The sequence below is a fragment of the Nematostella vectensis genome, chromosome 12 (assembly GCF_932526225.1).
Source record: "Nematostella vectensis chromosome 12, jaNemVect1.1, whole genome shotgun sequence".
In the NCBI taxonomy this organism is placed as follows: Eukaryota; Metazoa; Cnidaria; class Anthozoa; order Actiniaria; family Edwardsiidae; genus Nematostella; species Nematostella vectensis.
Genome location: NC_064045.1, coordinates 4,722,694 through 4,739,486, shown reverse-complemented (window position 1 = coordinate 4,739,486; position 16,793 = coordinate 4,722,694). Strand labels below are relative to the sequence as shown.

The window sequence follows — 16,793 nt, the reverse complement described above, 5'->3', positions numbered from 1 at the left end:
CGCTTTCCTTTAAAGTTTTCTTCTCTTCCTTCGAAGTTTCAGGGGCCCAGAACTTTCGTTTATGAGGCATGTTTTAAAGTGTTACAAAAGCTCGACTACTACCTTTAGTTTTATGTATGTTATTTGTCGGCGATCTAATGAAGCTGGTCGTGTTTATTGTTCAGACTAGTTTTCGCCAAAATTACTCGACGCAAATTGAGGACTCTGCGTGTGCAGGGGCAGATCTAGCTTTGCGCTAATGGGGGGGGGGGGGGGGGGGGGTTAGACTCAGTGACAAAGGGGGGAAGGGGTAATGTTTTTGTTACTAAGCCCAAAGGCCCCTAAACCCTCCCCCTAGATCCGCTACTGGTGCGCTCCGTCCCCTCAGGGTGATATCTCGAGGGGGAAAAAATATTGGGAAAAGACTTGTGTAACAGAGTTTCTACTGCCGTAATAAATTGTATAAATCAAGACAAATGAAATGTACATTTTAGTGACAACTGAATCTACTTGAATGAAATTAATGGTCCATGAAATGAAATTAAAGGTCCAAAGTTCTCGTTTTTCTGATAATTTTAAAGCAATTTTTACACATCTCGATTTATCAACATGCCTATTGAACATTGATAATAATTTTAAGCCATTCAGGACACGCGAAAGGCGTGGTTTAAATAATATATTAATCAAATAGCGAAAGTTGAGTGCCTCATCTCGATCGTGGCATCTCTACGCAGGGCCGTAGCAGGGGATGGGACGCTTGGGGTACGTCCTCCCCCCAATATTTTTTGACAAACAGGGGCGGATCTAGGGGTTAACCGAGCGGGCTCCGCCCCCCCCCCCCCCTATTTTCAGACATTTGGCTTAAAAGTAACAAAAATTGGAGGAAAAGGAAATCCACGGAAGAACAATGAGTGCGCCCCCCCTTTCTTGAAGCTTTTGCTTCGGCCCCTCTTATACTTCTAGATCCGCCCCTGACAAATGATAAGAAAATGACCAGTAAGGGCGTGGCTGTACCCCTAATATTTCGAGGTCTGCTAGATTTATAATATTAGCCACGATAGGTTCATCACCTTCCACCAAAAGGGGGGTTTTCCAGAAACTCTCTTTCCGCGTACCAGGCTTACACTAGCCGTAGCCAGAAACCTTTGTTCAGGAGGGCAAGCCTCGGTTATTTCTTTTATTTGCTCCGTGGGTCTTCCGTATGTCACATGTTCCCCATAATCTGGAAAACGGCGCATGCCAGCATTTAAGAGCAGACTAAACATTAAGCATCTTTTTACTACTTGAAATATTTCTGTACAATTTGCTTCTGTAACGCAGTAGCACCTCTGAATTGGACTACAAAAAGCGTAATATTCCCGAAGGGCTGAGTGACGGGGAGTACAAATACAACAGGACTAAATACCCCCTCCCTGCGGATTCAATGGTCCATATATGCGGCAGTAACGGTATACATCTGCGGACGCTATGGTATCACGCTGTATCTGGGGAAGATGTATTCTGGCGCTACTTATAAATAAAGTTCATGGTTACCATGATAACTTGTTATTAAATCTGTTCTTGCTTTAGGATTAAAACACTCTTGTAACACGTCTACATAAGATCGTATTGTCGCCGAAGGGTGCCCGGGTACACGTTTAAATAAGGGAAATTGTCACGTGACTTCATAGTCCTTCGCTGAAGAGTCAAAATAAAGCATCTTTATCACGTGACCGAATGCAGGTAATGTAATGGCCACAGGGTGCCCAAGTTATCACTACAGATCAAAGGACCTGGAGCACGTCATTTACTACTTGATTGACACCAGTCGTCTCTAGAACTTTCTCACCCCGGCGAACTGTTTTGAGGGTCTTACGGCAAACCCACTTATTGTCAACTCGTTAATGGTCGCGTTCCCTGTGTTTTGCGGTTGAGCTCTTCGCGGCTTCAGTCGAGGGGTGGACTGGTTCGAGTCTGAGCCCGCGAGCTCTGAGGGCACGCGTTGTCTCCTTTGAATAGTAAGCCCTTTGCCATGCGTGTTGTACTGGTGGACGGTCGCAGGTGGAGTCGGGTTGCTTGTGAATGACAACAGGTCGCCTAGGAAACGAGAAAACAGTTTTGCGTGATGTGAGTCGTTTGATTATGCTTTAATTAAAATAAGAAAACAGAAAATACTTTCTCCCTATAATTTCGCGTGTTTGACATATACGAATAGTTGAGTCACATCCTTTTCAGACCTCTAATACATAACTTTTATCATAAAAAATGGATAACAGCAAACTCAAGTAAATAGAGTCCCATTTCTATTCACCTTCAATATCGCTGTCCCGTTGTTTCGTAGAATCTCGCCCTCGGCCCAAGCCCCGGTGCAACTCGGTTGGTTGTACCGGTGGGGGCTTGGGGACACGTGAGCGCTTTACTCTACGGGGGGCTGGATTACGTCCCTCTAAGGATATGGCGCGGCCGTGAGAGGTCTGGTACTGGCCCGTGCCTCGACGCGCTGCCTCTTGAAGCTCTTCTTTACGAGTGCGCCGCGGCCTCCCTGAAATGGTTAAAAACACGTTACATGTCACGCAAACCTCAGACGGCACAGCACGTAAGTTGTCACCTAAGTCAGCAAGGGAAACAAGTGACAGGTCATGCAAACCTCAAACGCTAATGTCACGTAAGTCAGCAGGGGAAACAAGTGACAGGTCACGCAAACCTCAAACGGTAATGTCACGTAAGTCAGCAAGGGAAACAAGTGACAGGTCACGCAAACCTCAAAACGGTAAAGTCACGTAAGTTGTCACCTAAGTCAGCAAAGGAAACAAGTGACAGGTCACGCAAACTTCATACGGTAATGTCACGTAAGTCAGCAAGGGAAACAAGTGACAGGTCACGCAAACTTCATACAGTAATGTCACGTAAGTCAGCAAGGGAAACAAGTGACAGGTCACGCAAACCTCATACGGTAATGTCACGTAAGTCAGCAGTTGAAACAAGTGACAGGTCACGCAAACCTCAAAACGGATAAGTCACGTAAGTTGTCACCTAAGTCAGCAAGGGAAAAAAGTGACAGGTCACGCAAACCTCAAAACGGTTAAGTCACGTAAGTTGTCACCTAAGTCAGCAAGGGAAACAAGTGACCGGCTAACCGAAAAAGGGAATAGTTACGTAGTCAGCATGTCACACACTTGGGACGGTTAGATAAACACATAAAATTTCCCAGTCACGTAAGTTGAAGGGAAACAAGAGACATTTCACGTTAGTTATAGCGCAAGGGCATGTCACGCAAGGTGGGAAGCGACGAGTCACGTGTCACGCAAGGTAGGAAGCAACAAGTCACGTGTCATGTAAGGTGGGAAGCGACGAGTCACGTGTCATGTAAGGTGGGAAGCGACGAGTCACGTGTCACGTAAGGTGGGAAGCGACGAGTCACGTGTCACGTGAGGTGGGAAGCGACGAGTCACGTAAGGTGGGAAGCGACGAGTCACGTGTCACGTAAGGTGGGAAGCGACGGGTCACGTGTCACGTAAGGTTGTAATAGAGAATCGTGTTTACCTCTGATCGGCTTTGTCTCGTCCAGGGACGCGGACCGCAGTCGCTTATGGGATCGTGGCGGTGTGTAATGCTTTGCACGGTCAATCACGTGATTATTTTTGGTGACGCGCTTTCGCCGAGTGGTCAGCGGTACAGACTCCACCGAGCCACCATCGACACTCCGCTGAAAACGATAAACGGAAAAGGGAGATTAGTAATCAGAGCCAAATGTTTATTATTTTATTCTCTCTCTCTCTCTTTTCCTCTTTCTCTCTCTTTTCTTCCTCTCTCTCTCTCTCTCCGCCCACCTTGTCAATCACGGAGAGGTCACCTAGACTCAGCGAAGCCTTAACGTCATTGGTCGCTTTTCTGCTTGCCACCACGTTGGAATCGGAATTCGACGCTATTGGCCGATCCCGGTCACGTGACTCTCGCACCGACGTTAGCGAGGATGCCTTAGAGGGTGGAGCCTCCTCATTAGTCACCAGGCTCGCGCGTCTAGAGGATACGCCCTTGTCCATTATCATGCGCCTGCGAGCTGCTATGTCAGCGATCTTCTGCGTCTTCGAGAAAATCGGCGTCTGTGGCCGCGTGGGAAGTGGGGCCGGTTCCTCTGGAGTCCGAGGGGACTTGGTGTCCGTCAGGGGTGGGGTGGGGCTTTGAAGGGTAAGACTGATGTCATCAGGGGAGTAGGTGCGGGACTGTGGGCGTGGCCTAGGACTTGGGGGAGGGGCGAGGGCTCTATGAAAAGGAACATATAAGTGAGGTAAGTTTAGTGAGAAATAAGGCGTCCACAAGGACTGCTAGGTCTCCGAACAGGAAGTTGAATAGACAACCTGAGTGTAATTTGTAGACCAGAAGGTCATGATCAATTCAGTCGAACTAATCGAAATAGAAATTGACTGAAAGTTGTATCAATCGATATTGAAATCAAAACCAAAATTAACAACATTAAGATCAATATCAAAATCCATGTAAAATAATATCAAGATAAAATCAAAACGAGATCAAAATTGATCTAGATCGAAACCAATATCAATTAGATAGACACTAAGTCAATTAGGACGGGTACAAAATTATCTTAGCCGAGAATAATTGCTCATGGGACCTTGTTGTGTTGGTACTCTCGGGTATGGGGTTTTCGGCGAGGGTCTGGGCCGAGAGTGTGGAGCGCATCATCTTGACAGGCGAGTTCTGCAGCGAGACCAGCCGCGACGGCGTTTCTTCGGTCAGCGGTGATAGCTTACTGCTGAACGTAACTGTCAAGAAGGAAATGCCTAGTGAGTTAAAAAAAACTTAAAGAACGCCAAAAACATAACATTATGAACTTGGGATGATTTCATTTCCGAAGGTTTTTAAACAAATTGTTAAACTAAGTGTTAAACTAAGAAGCCTTAATCGATGTACATTCGTTTCACCATCGGCACACCTCGGTTTATTATCGGAATGCGTTCGGTCCTGACCCTCACTTACATAAGTTTTCACGTGAGATCATTCGTCGGTTTATCCCAGCAAGCACTGCGGCCTATAAACCAAAAATAAATACACAATATAAAAATATGTCGCGTGGTATCAAAAAAACTTTTTCAGATGGTCACTTAAAATATAACGTTTTTATAGATAAGGATGCGTCCCAAGATAAATCCTATCTTTTATTTCAAATTTGTTAGCGATGGGCTACCTTGTTTAAGCTGACCGTGGAGCCGCTGAGAGAGGTCTGGGTTCCTTCTCGTCCCAGGCTTTCCCGGTCGTCGGCGTCCATTTGCTGCATGTAGACCTCGAAGAGCGAGTCGAGCTCCGCGGGGCAGTTGATCTGCGCATCTGCAAGACATCGGGTTACGCAAGCATGAGGACACACAAGACATGAGGTAACGCAAGCATGAGGTCACACAAGACATGAGGTAACGCAGGACATGAGCGAGTATCCACGCAAAACACGAGGTCATGCAAGACATGAGGTCACGCGATAAAGGACACCAGTCACGAAAAACATAAGGTCACGCAAGACATGTGGTCACGCGAAACATTGATCTATCTTCCTGATTTCCCTACGCCAACGAAGACCACCTGGTAATTTCCATAGCTTGTCTGTAGTCCTTCAAAGTAATACCATATAATTTTGGGTATCAATCTACTGGTAACAGATTCCCTTACCGGTGATGACGTGACGTTGTAGTCGAATGATCTCGTCACACAATCTCTGCCGTGACTCGTGCTTGCTGACCTCTAAGTCCTTGTACCGTAGCAAGTTCTCCCGTAGAAGGGACTGGGATTGCAGCTCGGCGTTACTGATCTCGAGCTCGTGCACCTTGCAAATCAGACCCAGGATCTCCCGGTTCTCTTCGCTACTGATCTTCTGGGGGAGAAGTTCCTCAAGTCTTTCAACCTGTTGACAAGCGATAAGGAAAATATTTTTTTATTAGCTTTGCCATATACAGGAATAAGAGAATGACAGGGGCAATGCCAATTACCGCGGGCTCAGTTACAATAATATACACACACGCAAAGAAATTACTACGAAAATACGTAGCAGGCCTCCAAAATATTGGGTGGGGGGGGGGGGCAGATTACAGAAACATTGAGAAAATATTGGGGGGCACAAACACGCCCTTTGGTCATTTCCTTATAATTTTTTTTAAAATATTGGGGGGGGGGCACGTGCCCCCAGTGCCCCACCCCCTGCTACGGCCATGAAATATAAATTACATGCAGCACAATTGGGACATCTAAAGATCGAGGATTGTCCGGAGTGTAATTGGTTCTAACCCGCAAAATAGTAGTTATATAGTTCAGATTTGAAAGAAGGGAGAGCAATGTAAGACAGGTCTATTCTACCAGCTAATAAGTTTCAGATTCTAGTTGATCTAGCAAAAAAATATTTCTGGTAGGTTTCAATGTTGCTTCTCTCTGTCTCTTGGTTACATAGATAGGACAACTAGTGGCAGAGGTTAGTGTCGCACGAGCTTGTTCAGCAACATACCTAGATGATTTCACCACAGGCTACCCATTACTGACCTCGTGTCGCACGAGCTTGTTCAGCAACATACCTAGATGATTTCACCACAGGCTACCCATTACTGACCTCGTGTCGCACGAGCTTGTTCAGCAACATACCTAGATGATTTCACCACAGGCTACCCATTACTGACCTCGTGTCGCACGAGCTTGTTCAGCAACATACCTAGATGATTTCACAACAGGCTACCCATAACTGACCTCGTGTCGCACGAGCTTGTTCAGCAACATACCTAGATGATTTCACCACAGGCTACCCATTACTGACCTCGTGTCGCACGAGCTTGTTCAGCAACATACCTAGATGATTTCACCACAGGCTACCCATTACTGACCTCGTGTCGCACGAGCTTGTTCAGCAACATACCTAGATGATTTCACCACAGGCTACCCATTACTGACCTCTTGTCTAGTTTCTTGTAACTGAGCTTGAAGCCCCGCCTTGAGCTCCGACACGCGTTTCTCTTCCGTTATCAAATTATTGATCTCTTCACGAGCGAACGTCACTTCCTCTGGTTCAGCTGTCGAATGGAACCCGTCTCCGTTCAATAACGGCTCGGAATTCATCGGTTGGCGCTCGGTACTCTTTTCGTTTCCGATGTCTTTGATTTCAACATCTTCCAAGCTCCCATCTTCTTCTATCCCTGTGGATTCGAATTATGGATTAATATTTATCATATATACTTTCGATTTGGGGGCTGTAACCTACCATCGTTACTATCTCCGTTCCATCCATTCTTCCCAGCATTCCCTTTTTTCCACACAGCCTTTCCGTTCTTGTCAAGCGGGCTTGACGAGGCCAGGGAGTCTGGAGAGCCTGTGGTATCGCCACTGCTACTTTCTAGCCCCAGTCTCTCCTGTTTTTCCCTCTGTAAACCAGCGTTCTTGACAGATCGCCGAGCTTTCTCCTGGTCCCACCTATAGGGAAAGAGAGGATGTTGTATCAGTCCAAAACACCGTCCGTGCGTCTGTCTGGCCATAAAGCCGCATTGTCACCAGTTTACTTCCCGTCGATTACGTAAAAAATCTCCGATGATTTTTAAAGGAAAAAAACGAAAATAATTTCAAAATTTCAAAATATTGAAAGCAGTGTGTCTCAGAAGTTTCTTTGAGGATGTGATTGATAATTAAGAACGGATGGCCTGGTATATATATCGGATTAAAATAGATTTTTTTGTCTTTTAACGGTTGAGGTTTCCGTCGGACCTCCGGAAGTAAACTGGTGACAATGCGGCTTTAATGGTTTGTCCTTGCTTTTGTGCTGTCTATCTGCGTATCTCTATATTAATTCTCAATGTCATCACGTCATGCTATATATGCCTGTCTGTCTTTCGGTCCCTTAGTCTGTCTGATCTGTCTTCTTGTGACACGTATCCAGTTTAATCTGCATGGTCTATATGACAGTGGCGGATCCAGGAGTTTTAAAAAGGGGGGGGGCGAAGCAAGAGTTTCAAGACAGGGGGCGGATTCATTGTTCTTCCGTGGACTTCCTTATATTTTTTGCTATTTTTAAGGGGGGAGGGGAGGGGGTTGTTCGGCCCACCCATAGATCCGCCCTTGTATAACCAGATGCTATTACACATCAATACTCAGCATATAGCGGTTGGTGTCTAGTTCTATCTGCATGGCCTATATAACCAGGTGTTATTACTTACTCATCAATAGTCAGCATATAGCGGTTCGTGTCTAGTGCTATCTGCATGGCCTATATAACCAGGTGCTATTTCTTACTCGTCAATAGTCAGCATATAGCGGTTCATGTCTAGTTCTATCTGCATGGCCTATATAACCAGGTGTTATTACTTACTCGTCACTACTCAGCATATAGCGGTTGGTGTCTATTTCTATCTGCATGGCCTATTTAACCATGTGTTATTACTTACTCGTCAATACTCAGCATATAGCGGTTGGTGTCTATTTCTATCTGCATGGCCTATTTAACCACGTGTTATTACTTACTCGTCAATACTCAGCATATAGCGGTTGGTGTCTATTTCTATCTGCATGGCCTATTTAACCACGTGTTATTACTTACTCGTCAATACTCAGCATATAGCGGTTGGTGTCTATTTCTATCTGCATGGCCTATATAACCAGGTGTTATTACTTACTCGTCAATACTCAGCATATAGCGGTTGGTGTCTATTTCTATCTGCATGGCCTATATAACCAGGTGTTATTTCTTACTCGTCAATAGTCAGCATATAGCGGTTCATGTCTAGTTCTATCTGCATGGCCTATATAACCAGGTGTTATTACTTACTCGTCAATACTCAGCATATAGCGGTTGGTGTCTAGTTCTATCTGCATGGCCTATATAACCAGATGCTATTACACATCAATAGTCAGCATATAGCGGTTGGTGTCTAGTTCTATCTGCATGGCCTATATAACCAGGTGTTATTTCTTACTCGTCAATACTCAGCATATAGCGGTTCGTGTCTAGTGCTATCTGCATGGCCGTATCCTCCAGGTCCATCAGTTTGCGTCTGATTTCCATCTGTTCCCGGAAAGTACTGACAAGTTCGCTGCGTAGTTTGGTCATCTCGGCGTGGTCCTTATCTTTCCTTCTGGACGACTCTGATGAATAGGAGGAAAGGGTGGATCAGGGCATGACAAAAAATGAGTGACCATACAGTAAAAAGACAGAGCAAAAAATGGCAAGTTTCCCAAAATAAGGTCTGGTTAACTTCGGTAAGCTTAAATTTTTGCATAGAGATTCCTTATGTTATGTAAACCAAATATCAAAAAGTATTTTTTCTTATGGATTCGTCTTCGAGAATGAGGTTTGAAGTGCAATTTTCAAATGCTCAAAGTATGAATTCTCCCCGTTTTTTTGGGAGAAGTTAGGCTCTGTTCAGAAATGAAGCCAACTTTGCTCGCTTATATCTAAATTTCATACCTTCTAAATTTTTTTAAAATTTGGAATTAAGCTTTTGGTCAGAGAAACTCCTTATGCGGAATCTTGAGCTTATACATTGAGAATTGGAAAATTTCATGCCTTTTTTTTTGCTCTGTCCAGTAAAAATGTCAAAAAGAAATAACCCCACGCATACATTTTGCGCTGTTACAAATGTTCACGCTCAAGCCTTGAAAGTTTAAGCCTAAAAGACCGGATTAGCTAGACTCACTTATAGTGACAAATCTTTTACAGGGCGAGAGGAAATAAACGCAAATGTAATGCATATTTCAGGAGCGGACTTGAATCACTAAAAGGCCAAAGCTGGAAAACTCAACCCACCCTATAATAATAAAAAAATCTGAATGGTTAATGATATATCCCAAATTAACTGATATTCAATATTGAAATAAAACCAAAGCATCAGTGCCACAAAAAAACCTTTACTGTCGAATCCGTTGTATCGCGAACCCGATTTCCAAAACATTGAATTGCTTTTGTCTTTTGGGATTTTCTGTTCCGCCAGTGAAATTATTCTTAGCCAATCAGATTCTTGCCATCTCTCATCTAGTGCAGTTGCCTGGCTTTCTGTCGCGACACTGTCTGGATTTCGTCCCAAGAATAGCCAGGGAAGTGCACAAAGCGAGATATTGATTGGCTCAGAATGGTTTTACTGACGGAACAGAAAACCATAACAAATCGTATTTCGAAAACGCGGGTCGCGATACAACGAATTCGACAGTAAACTCCATGCTTAGACGGTATAATTTCTTTCAAACGTGTTCGGATGGACATGACGGAAAAAACTGGAAAACGCGCAATTCCAGAAAGAGAGAAGACAAAATTTCTTAATGGCTAAAGGTTCCTTGTATTACGGACTGATTTTCAAAACACAAATAACGTGAGGCCGAAGTGCACATAACCAGATTTTGGCTTTTTAAGATAATTTTTCATTGATCATCATTGCCCTGTGTATCAGTTCAGGGAAGAAAAACTCAAATTTCAACGACCCTTTACAAAAATTCGCATCAATTTAAAAAAGGTCGCACTTGATATTTTGTTTGCTATAAGTTAATAAGTACTCAGAGAAATTCTCCGTCTTATTCGATGTGAAATGGGCTTATTTGAAGCGTCACGTCATGTTTTTCCGTCATGTCGTTCGGATGTAGCACAAAAAAAAAGGTAGGGTAGCTATACGTACTTCGCTTAGAGGCAGCTTTGCCCTCCGTCAACTCGTTGATATCTTGGTCTGCTATCTTGGTCTTGAGGCGGAAAATCTCTTTGCGCAGATCCGCGATAATGTTTGTGTATTGAGCGATGTGGTACGACACATTAAATTGATTTCTTTTGACCTGTAACAGGCGCGTAATGGAAACTGTTGGCTCTGTACCTATATCCTTCAGGTGTAATGAAAACGGGGGACTGAAAATTCTGAGTGGTTGGGGGTTTTTCAATGCGGATTTTCAGGGAGAGGGGAGGAGACTGAAAAACCCGTTATTCCACAATCATTTTGGCAAGTTCCCATGAGTAAATAAAGTTTCAGGTAAGGAACCCTGAGGAAAAAAAAATTCTGGAATAACACAATACATCCACCACTATAACACGACCTGTCAGCACTTTGCAAAATGTTTAAGCTTCTAATGACTAGTACCTTAGTTTTGATGCTCTTTGCTCTATCAGCGTACAGAAGGGTATTACGACTCTCCTCAAACATCCGGCTCGCTGGGCTGACATGCGCAATCATCACTGTGTGGCAATTTCCACCAAGGGAGTCCTGAGTAAAGGAAGTAAAGAGTTGCTCTCTTGCTTTAGAAGCGATGCCTGTACCACTGAACTATCATATGATAAAGTGGTGGAGAAACCGGTCATGTGCAGGCAGCATCAGGCGCGTTCACAGGGGGCGCCTGCCAACCCCCCTTTTTAAAGGATTGTAAAATACTATCCCATGCCCGTACCCAGGGAGGGGTCCCCCCCCACACACACACACACACAACGGCCGAAGGTCCACTTTTGGTTCTCAATAGACGTGCTATTTGTAGACAAAACTATATTAAAGCATAAGCTAGATCACTCTGGTGTTTAGCCAAATCCGACAATAAACGTCCCGTGGAGATACTGCAAGGCGTAAAAAAATCTATTTTTGCTATTTTATTTGGCGGTCAGATTTTTATCAGAGACACTCAGGTTTCAACCCCCACCCCCACCCTCCGGAAAATAAGGCCCACTTTTTCGTATGTCGCACCCCTCCAAGAAAAACCGTGGGTAACGGGCCTGTATCCTTTATTCCATATGATACCTTTTACGGTGCACCCCCTCAGCCAATCCTGATGATAAACGCAATTATTTGAACTTATGTACAGAAGTGAATAATGTTACCTTGAGTAAACGAGTGAGTTTGCTGTCTCGATAGTTCACATAGTGTCCTCTGTTTTCACCTAAACAAAAATATGATGATATACTTTAAATCCTGTGAACTTCAAAAGTAGACTACGTCAGACTTCTTTTATTGTGGGCACTGTTTGAGGCTGGTAGAAAGGCCAGGGTGAGTAGTGTGGGGACGTTGGGTCTTGTGGTATTGGCCCTTTTTTGTAAGAGATTGCGGTAAAAGCACAAAAAAACATGTTGTGGTGGGGGTATTTCAAAACATTGCAAGATGCAAGATTTTGCTTTTTAAACGGCGGTGTTGCAGTCGTCCTTCGTCCTTCTGTGCGGTATGCAATATTTCCAATTTTTGCTGCGGTATTGTGGTAATTAGACCCCCACCCCCCCCCCCCCCACCCCCGGGTAGGAGTAAACAAAATTATGTTGGTGCCAATGTGGCTATATTAGAAAAAGTGACACCATTACCTTATTCACAGAGCATTTTTTTCCCAGAGAAAAAAAAATAAAGCTTTACTCCACGATGCTCTTCATGACATAATTCAATTTACGTTATGTATCTATGGATAGCCTGAATTTGTTGGGTGGAATGGTATGGGCACATATATCTTTTTAGATATCACTTGCAACAAGTCTGTCAGGGAATAGAATGGAAATAGTCATGATAGAAAATAGGTAGATAGCCTTTGTGTATGTAGCTGAGCTATTCGGTTACCATAAAATCTCACATTACTTACTTAGAGCATTGATGCAGTTCCCCAGAGCAAGAAGAGAGCGGTTAATGTGAGCCCCCTCAATCATTCTCTTGCCGCGGTTCTGAATAGAAAATTACAGCCATCATAATCATCATTATTATCATTTATCATCATCGCCATACCGCAATCAGCAATGACAATCCTTATCTTTATTATGACAGGAGCATACCCAGGGGGGGGGGGGGGGGTGCAGGGGGTGTGTTCGCAACCCCCACAACAGCGGTAAGTCCATTTCGGTTCGCAAAATCTTGCAATTAGTAGACAAAACTATTCTAAGTCATACTATTCTAGGTACATTAATAATAAACCTGATAGTCAAACTTTTTTTGTAGCTAGATCCGATAATAACTGGCCGTGGAGGTACTGCAATATTATTAAAAATGGGAGGTCAGATTTCGCCTTCACCATCACCATCACAATCATCAACAACTTCACCATCATAACCACCACCACCATCATCATCATCATCATAAACATCAACATCACAATAATCATCACCTTCACCATCAACATCAGAACAATCTTCACCCTCATGATTTTTAATATTAAAAAGATTTTCTTTACTGCGAAAAAAAAAATCCCATCATGATAACCATTATCAAGCAAGATTGCAGTACAGACCTTTGTTTGTGCGGCTCTCTCAGAGCCGGCCAAATCAATCATGAACAGCTTGCCTACTCTCATCTCGCGGATGATGTTCTTCACTCGGCTTTCTTGAGTTACTGTCACCTGCACATCAAAACGAGTAATTAAGAAAAAAAACAAATGCCAAGAACTGCATTTGGTCTCATGCTGTTAAAGCCCACACAGAGTTGTTTACAACCTCCCCACCCCAAATCTTGGCTATCTTGTGAGATTGCCTCTTTTGACTCGGCAGGACTCCCTATACATACCTGTAATATAGCATGTGATCTGGATGACGTCTTGTTGGCAGCCGTTGGTTCTGATGTTCTTTGTTTGTTTCCCATGTGTAACATCCCTAATACCTGTTATAGGAAAATACCCAAGTTGTCAGTGGAAATATGAATTTCCAGGGGGGGAGGCTACGATGAAACCAGACAGGGGTGATCGTGGCAAAATGGATCTAACCCCTAAAGGATGGCACTTTGGGTGTAGTCAACAGAATTCCGACACTTAAGAGATAACAAATCGGGTTTGGCCAAAGGAATTTTAAACCTTAAGAGATATAGCAAAATAGGAAAAAGCCATTAAACATCCCCTTAGGAATAGAAATTAGTCAATTTTATCGAAAAACAATTAAACACCCCCTTAGGAATAGAGATTGGTTAAATTTTATACCCTAAAAGGTGGGACGATCACCCTTGTCCCCCTCCCCCCCCCCCGGTGTGAATAAACCAAATGTCGCCACCTCGCAGGGTGTTGGGGTAAAATCATCTCATCATCATCACTATCATAGGTATTATCATCATTAAAGCTGTCATGTAGAATATAGGGCATCACCATATCTTACCTCGCTTGTTGTCTTTGCCTCCACCTCGGAAATCCCTGCAACGTTAACACCTTTACCATCCTCCCTGAGTTCAAGGTATCCTGATGATGGGTTGAGCAAGTCACGTATCATCTCGTTATAAATCTATAAACAAACAACTGCCATGAGTCTAAAGAAGTTACACAACTCATAACTTATCATCATCTTTATCACGTATCAAAAAAGTCAAAATGCTTAAGAATAGATAACAGAAATATAACCTTAGGATAGAGTAATTTTTTTTAAATCACATAAGCCACTGAACCACTTGGAAATCTTAATCCGCAGAGTACCCAGAAGAAATGGTAGAGAGAGTGGAAGGAGACTCTTGTGTATGTGGATGGGGGGAGGGGTTTCCCCCCCTTTCCCACCCACACCCTTCGCTCTCCATGCCCTTAAGGAATCGTTCTGCTTTGGACTAACTTAACAGCATTTCAAATTATTAATAATTAATCATTACTTTAAAAAATATATCAATATAATTAATAATTACTTAATATATGAGATGTACCTCTAAATATGACATTGTCACTTTGTAAGCCATGTCATCATTCGTCTCATCCATCTGGGAGAAAAGATTGTTGAGGGTCAAGCCCATGATCCCTATCTCACTGTCCGTCCCAAGCATGGTGTAGGTCTTTCCTGCACCAGTAGCGCCATATGCAAACACTGTGGCATTGTAGCCAGATACGACGCCATCAATCAGTGGCTTAGTGGTCTTGCTAAACACTTCCACCTAAAGATGACAAATCACAGACATATGGCAGACATGGTTTATAAGCTTTCTCAAGTATTTAAGATAAGGATCATAACTACATCTTCGGACTAAGATAACAGCCCTTTTTATGTAAACTGATATCGCAGATGCCTTGTCTACAGACACATACACAGGGGGTGCACAGGGTGTGTATGCAACCCCATTCCTTTGGCGGCCAAAAAGTAAGTCATATCTTATTTAGGAATCTTCAAATACTATGCTTTTCCATATGATACCTATCTGTCCTATTTTATATGATACCTTATCTTATTTTTTTTTTTGTCTGCTCAATTTCTTGTCATTTTCACACCCCTTCATAAAACATATGACTGGAGAAAAAGCCATGAATTTTACTTTCCTCTTGTATAAGAATTCTTTAAAAAATTAAGTCTGTAGCCTTCTCCCCCACCTCGATCCCCTACTTTTTATAATGAATACCTGGCTGGCAGTAGGCCCGAATGCATGATCAAACACATACTGCTTCTCACGTGACCGGTTCACCCTCAGGATATCATCTGTATCTTCATTGGGGTCTCGCAAGACAACAAGCTGAAAAATAAGTAAATATGATTTTCTTACTTGAATCCATGTCATGCTGTTGTCTGGTTTGGATATGTTTGTTTTTTTTTTAACTTTTTCTTCGACACTGGAGGGTATAGCTTTTCAAGATGGGGGCTTAGGTTATGCATTAGCCAAAAAAAATGTGTCCTTTCTTATTGAAGATTCGCCAAATCATGCTTTGGATTCTTTTTATCACACTTGTATGTCGCCGAAAAATAGGGCTGTTCGCATCGCCAGCAACTTCCTAGATGAGCTGTTAATTCGAAACAAGTCCGGAAAGGAGAAATGACACTTAGCGTATAAGAGAACTTCTCATACTTCAATACGAAACAATGTGCGAAATCTTGATAAACAATGGTACAAACCCCGATTATTTTCTAGCTTTATCTCTGTGTTTGAGGCAAATCAGTATAAAAGTAATGCCAGCAATATTTACTTTTTATAATGAAAATTTCATTTCGCATATATACGGCCACGGTTTGTTCTCGATACCCGAGAGTTGAGTAAACAAGACCACAGGCAAATAGTTCACACTGCGTCTAGAACCATTGTCACACATCGGCGCTAACGAAATTAAAAACTTACATTTTCGTCCAAACAGTGAATGATTTCGCTGGACCCTAAAACATTCAGCTCCGTGGCATTGATTGGTCTTACACGTAGTGCAACCTAGAAGAAATATCGAGATCAAAATGCGCCAATAAACTTTGCCAAACATACACACACCAATTTCGACTTCGAAAAGTATACGAACCACTAAACTCTGCACTTGACTGGCTTCCTTGTCTGGCATCTCAGACGCAGAGTTTTATACTATTAAACGCTGATTTCAGCTGATCCGAAGTTTGCTTTAGTATATCTTTGGAGTTTATTGACTGAAGAACTAGGACGGCCATCAGCAGCCTCCAATGAGCTTCCGTCTTCATCGTGAAGACAACCTTTCTTTTTAAACAGCCTTTGCTGTTTGGTATTGTCGCCCAGAGGGAAATTTCTTCACTAGAGTGGCAACCCCATGTCACATTTTGCCAAAAAGCCACACTCGGGATCCAAGGATCAAAGCGTAATTACATGTCTCTTCAAATCTGAGTAATAATGATGCAGGCCAAATCTCTGAAAAACAAACTGTTCGATCGAATCTTTGGCGCGCGCGTGCGCAAATCGACCCAAGGATAATAGCGTGGTTTCCATAGCAACAGTCTAACATTTTCCCTTGGTCAAACAAGCCGCGCGCCATACGCGCGCCGCGTGTTCCAAACAAGAAAAAATTTTGCTTTTCAGTTATTGATTTTAATTATCAATAGCGTTAAATGTAAATATTTCTTGGGAAAAATAAGATTATTTTAAGTTTCAGTTATTTAAGGAAGCGATATTTATAGGATTTTTTTTTGAATTTCCAGGTTTTAATAAAAGTGTACATACACCAAATATCATAACTTAATCAGGATCTATTGTAGTTGT

At 43.0% G+C, this 16,793-nt stretch overlaps 1 protein-coding gene across 1 annotated transcript; it reads right to left on the bottom strand.

The window, feature by feature from the left end:
- Positions 1 to 1,237: 1,237 nt before the first annotated feature.
- LOC5509660 (kinesin-like protein KIF19) lies at positions 1,238 to 16,473 on the bottom strand. The gene is made up of 22 exons (XM_048720026.1): positions 16,090 to 16,473; positions 15,921 to 16,004; positions 15,213 to 15,323; positions 14,529 to 14,753; positions 14,000 to 14,122; positions 13,422 to 13,514; positions 13,150 to 13,257; positions 12,511 to 12,589; positions 11,771 to 11,829; positions 11,046 to 11,168; positions 10,596 to 10,746; positions 8,907 to 9,075; positions 7,205 to 7,413; positions 6,898 to 7,139; positions 5,635 to 5,866; positions 5,162 to 5,301; positions 4,954 to 5,005; positions 4,589 to 4,739; positions 3,789 to 4,221; positions 3,502 to 3,664; positions 2,270 to 2,500; positions 1,238 to 2,055 (listed from the first exon to the last, which is right to left on the bottom strand). Exons 1-22 carry the CDS (start codon positions 16,126 to 16,128, stop codon positions 1,793 to 1,795), a joined length of 3,480 nt encoding a protein of 1,159 aa, XP_048575983.1. The 5' UTR covers positions 16,129 to 16,473; the 3' UTR covers positions 1,238 to 1,792.
- Between the last annotated feature and the right edge of the window lie 320 nt (positions 16,474 to 16,793).

What these genes read in the sequence shown, in the direction of transcription:
- LOC5509660 (XM_048720026.1), bottom strand. Translation starts at nt 16,128, where the DNA reads ATGCCAGACAAGGAAGCCAGTCAAGTGCAGAGTTTAGTG. An exon ending in TATATGCTGAGTATTGACGA is followed by an intron (nt 7,414 to 8,906) that starts GTAAGAAATAAC and finishes CTTTCCCTATAG; the next exon opens with GTGGGACCAGGAGAAAGCTC. An exon ending in ACAACGTCACGTCATCACCG is followed by an intron (nt 5,302 to 5,634) that starts GTAAGGGAATCT and finishes GATGTCTTGCAG; the next exon opens with ATGCGCAGATCAACTGCCCC.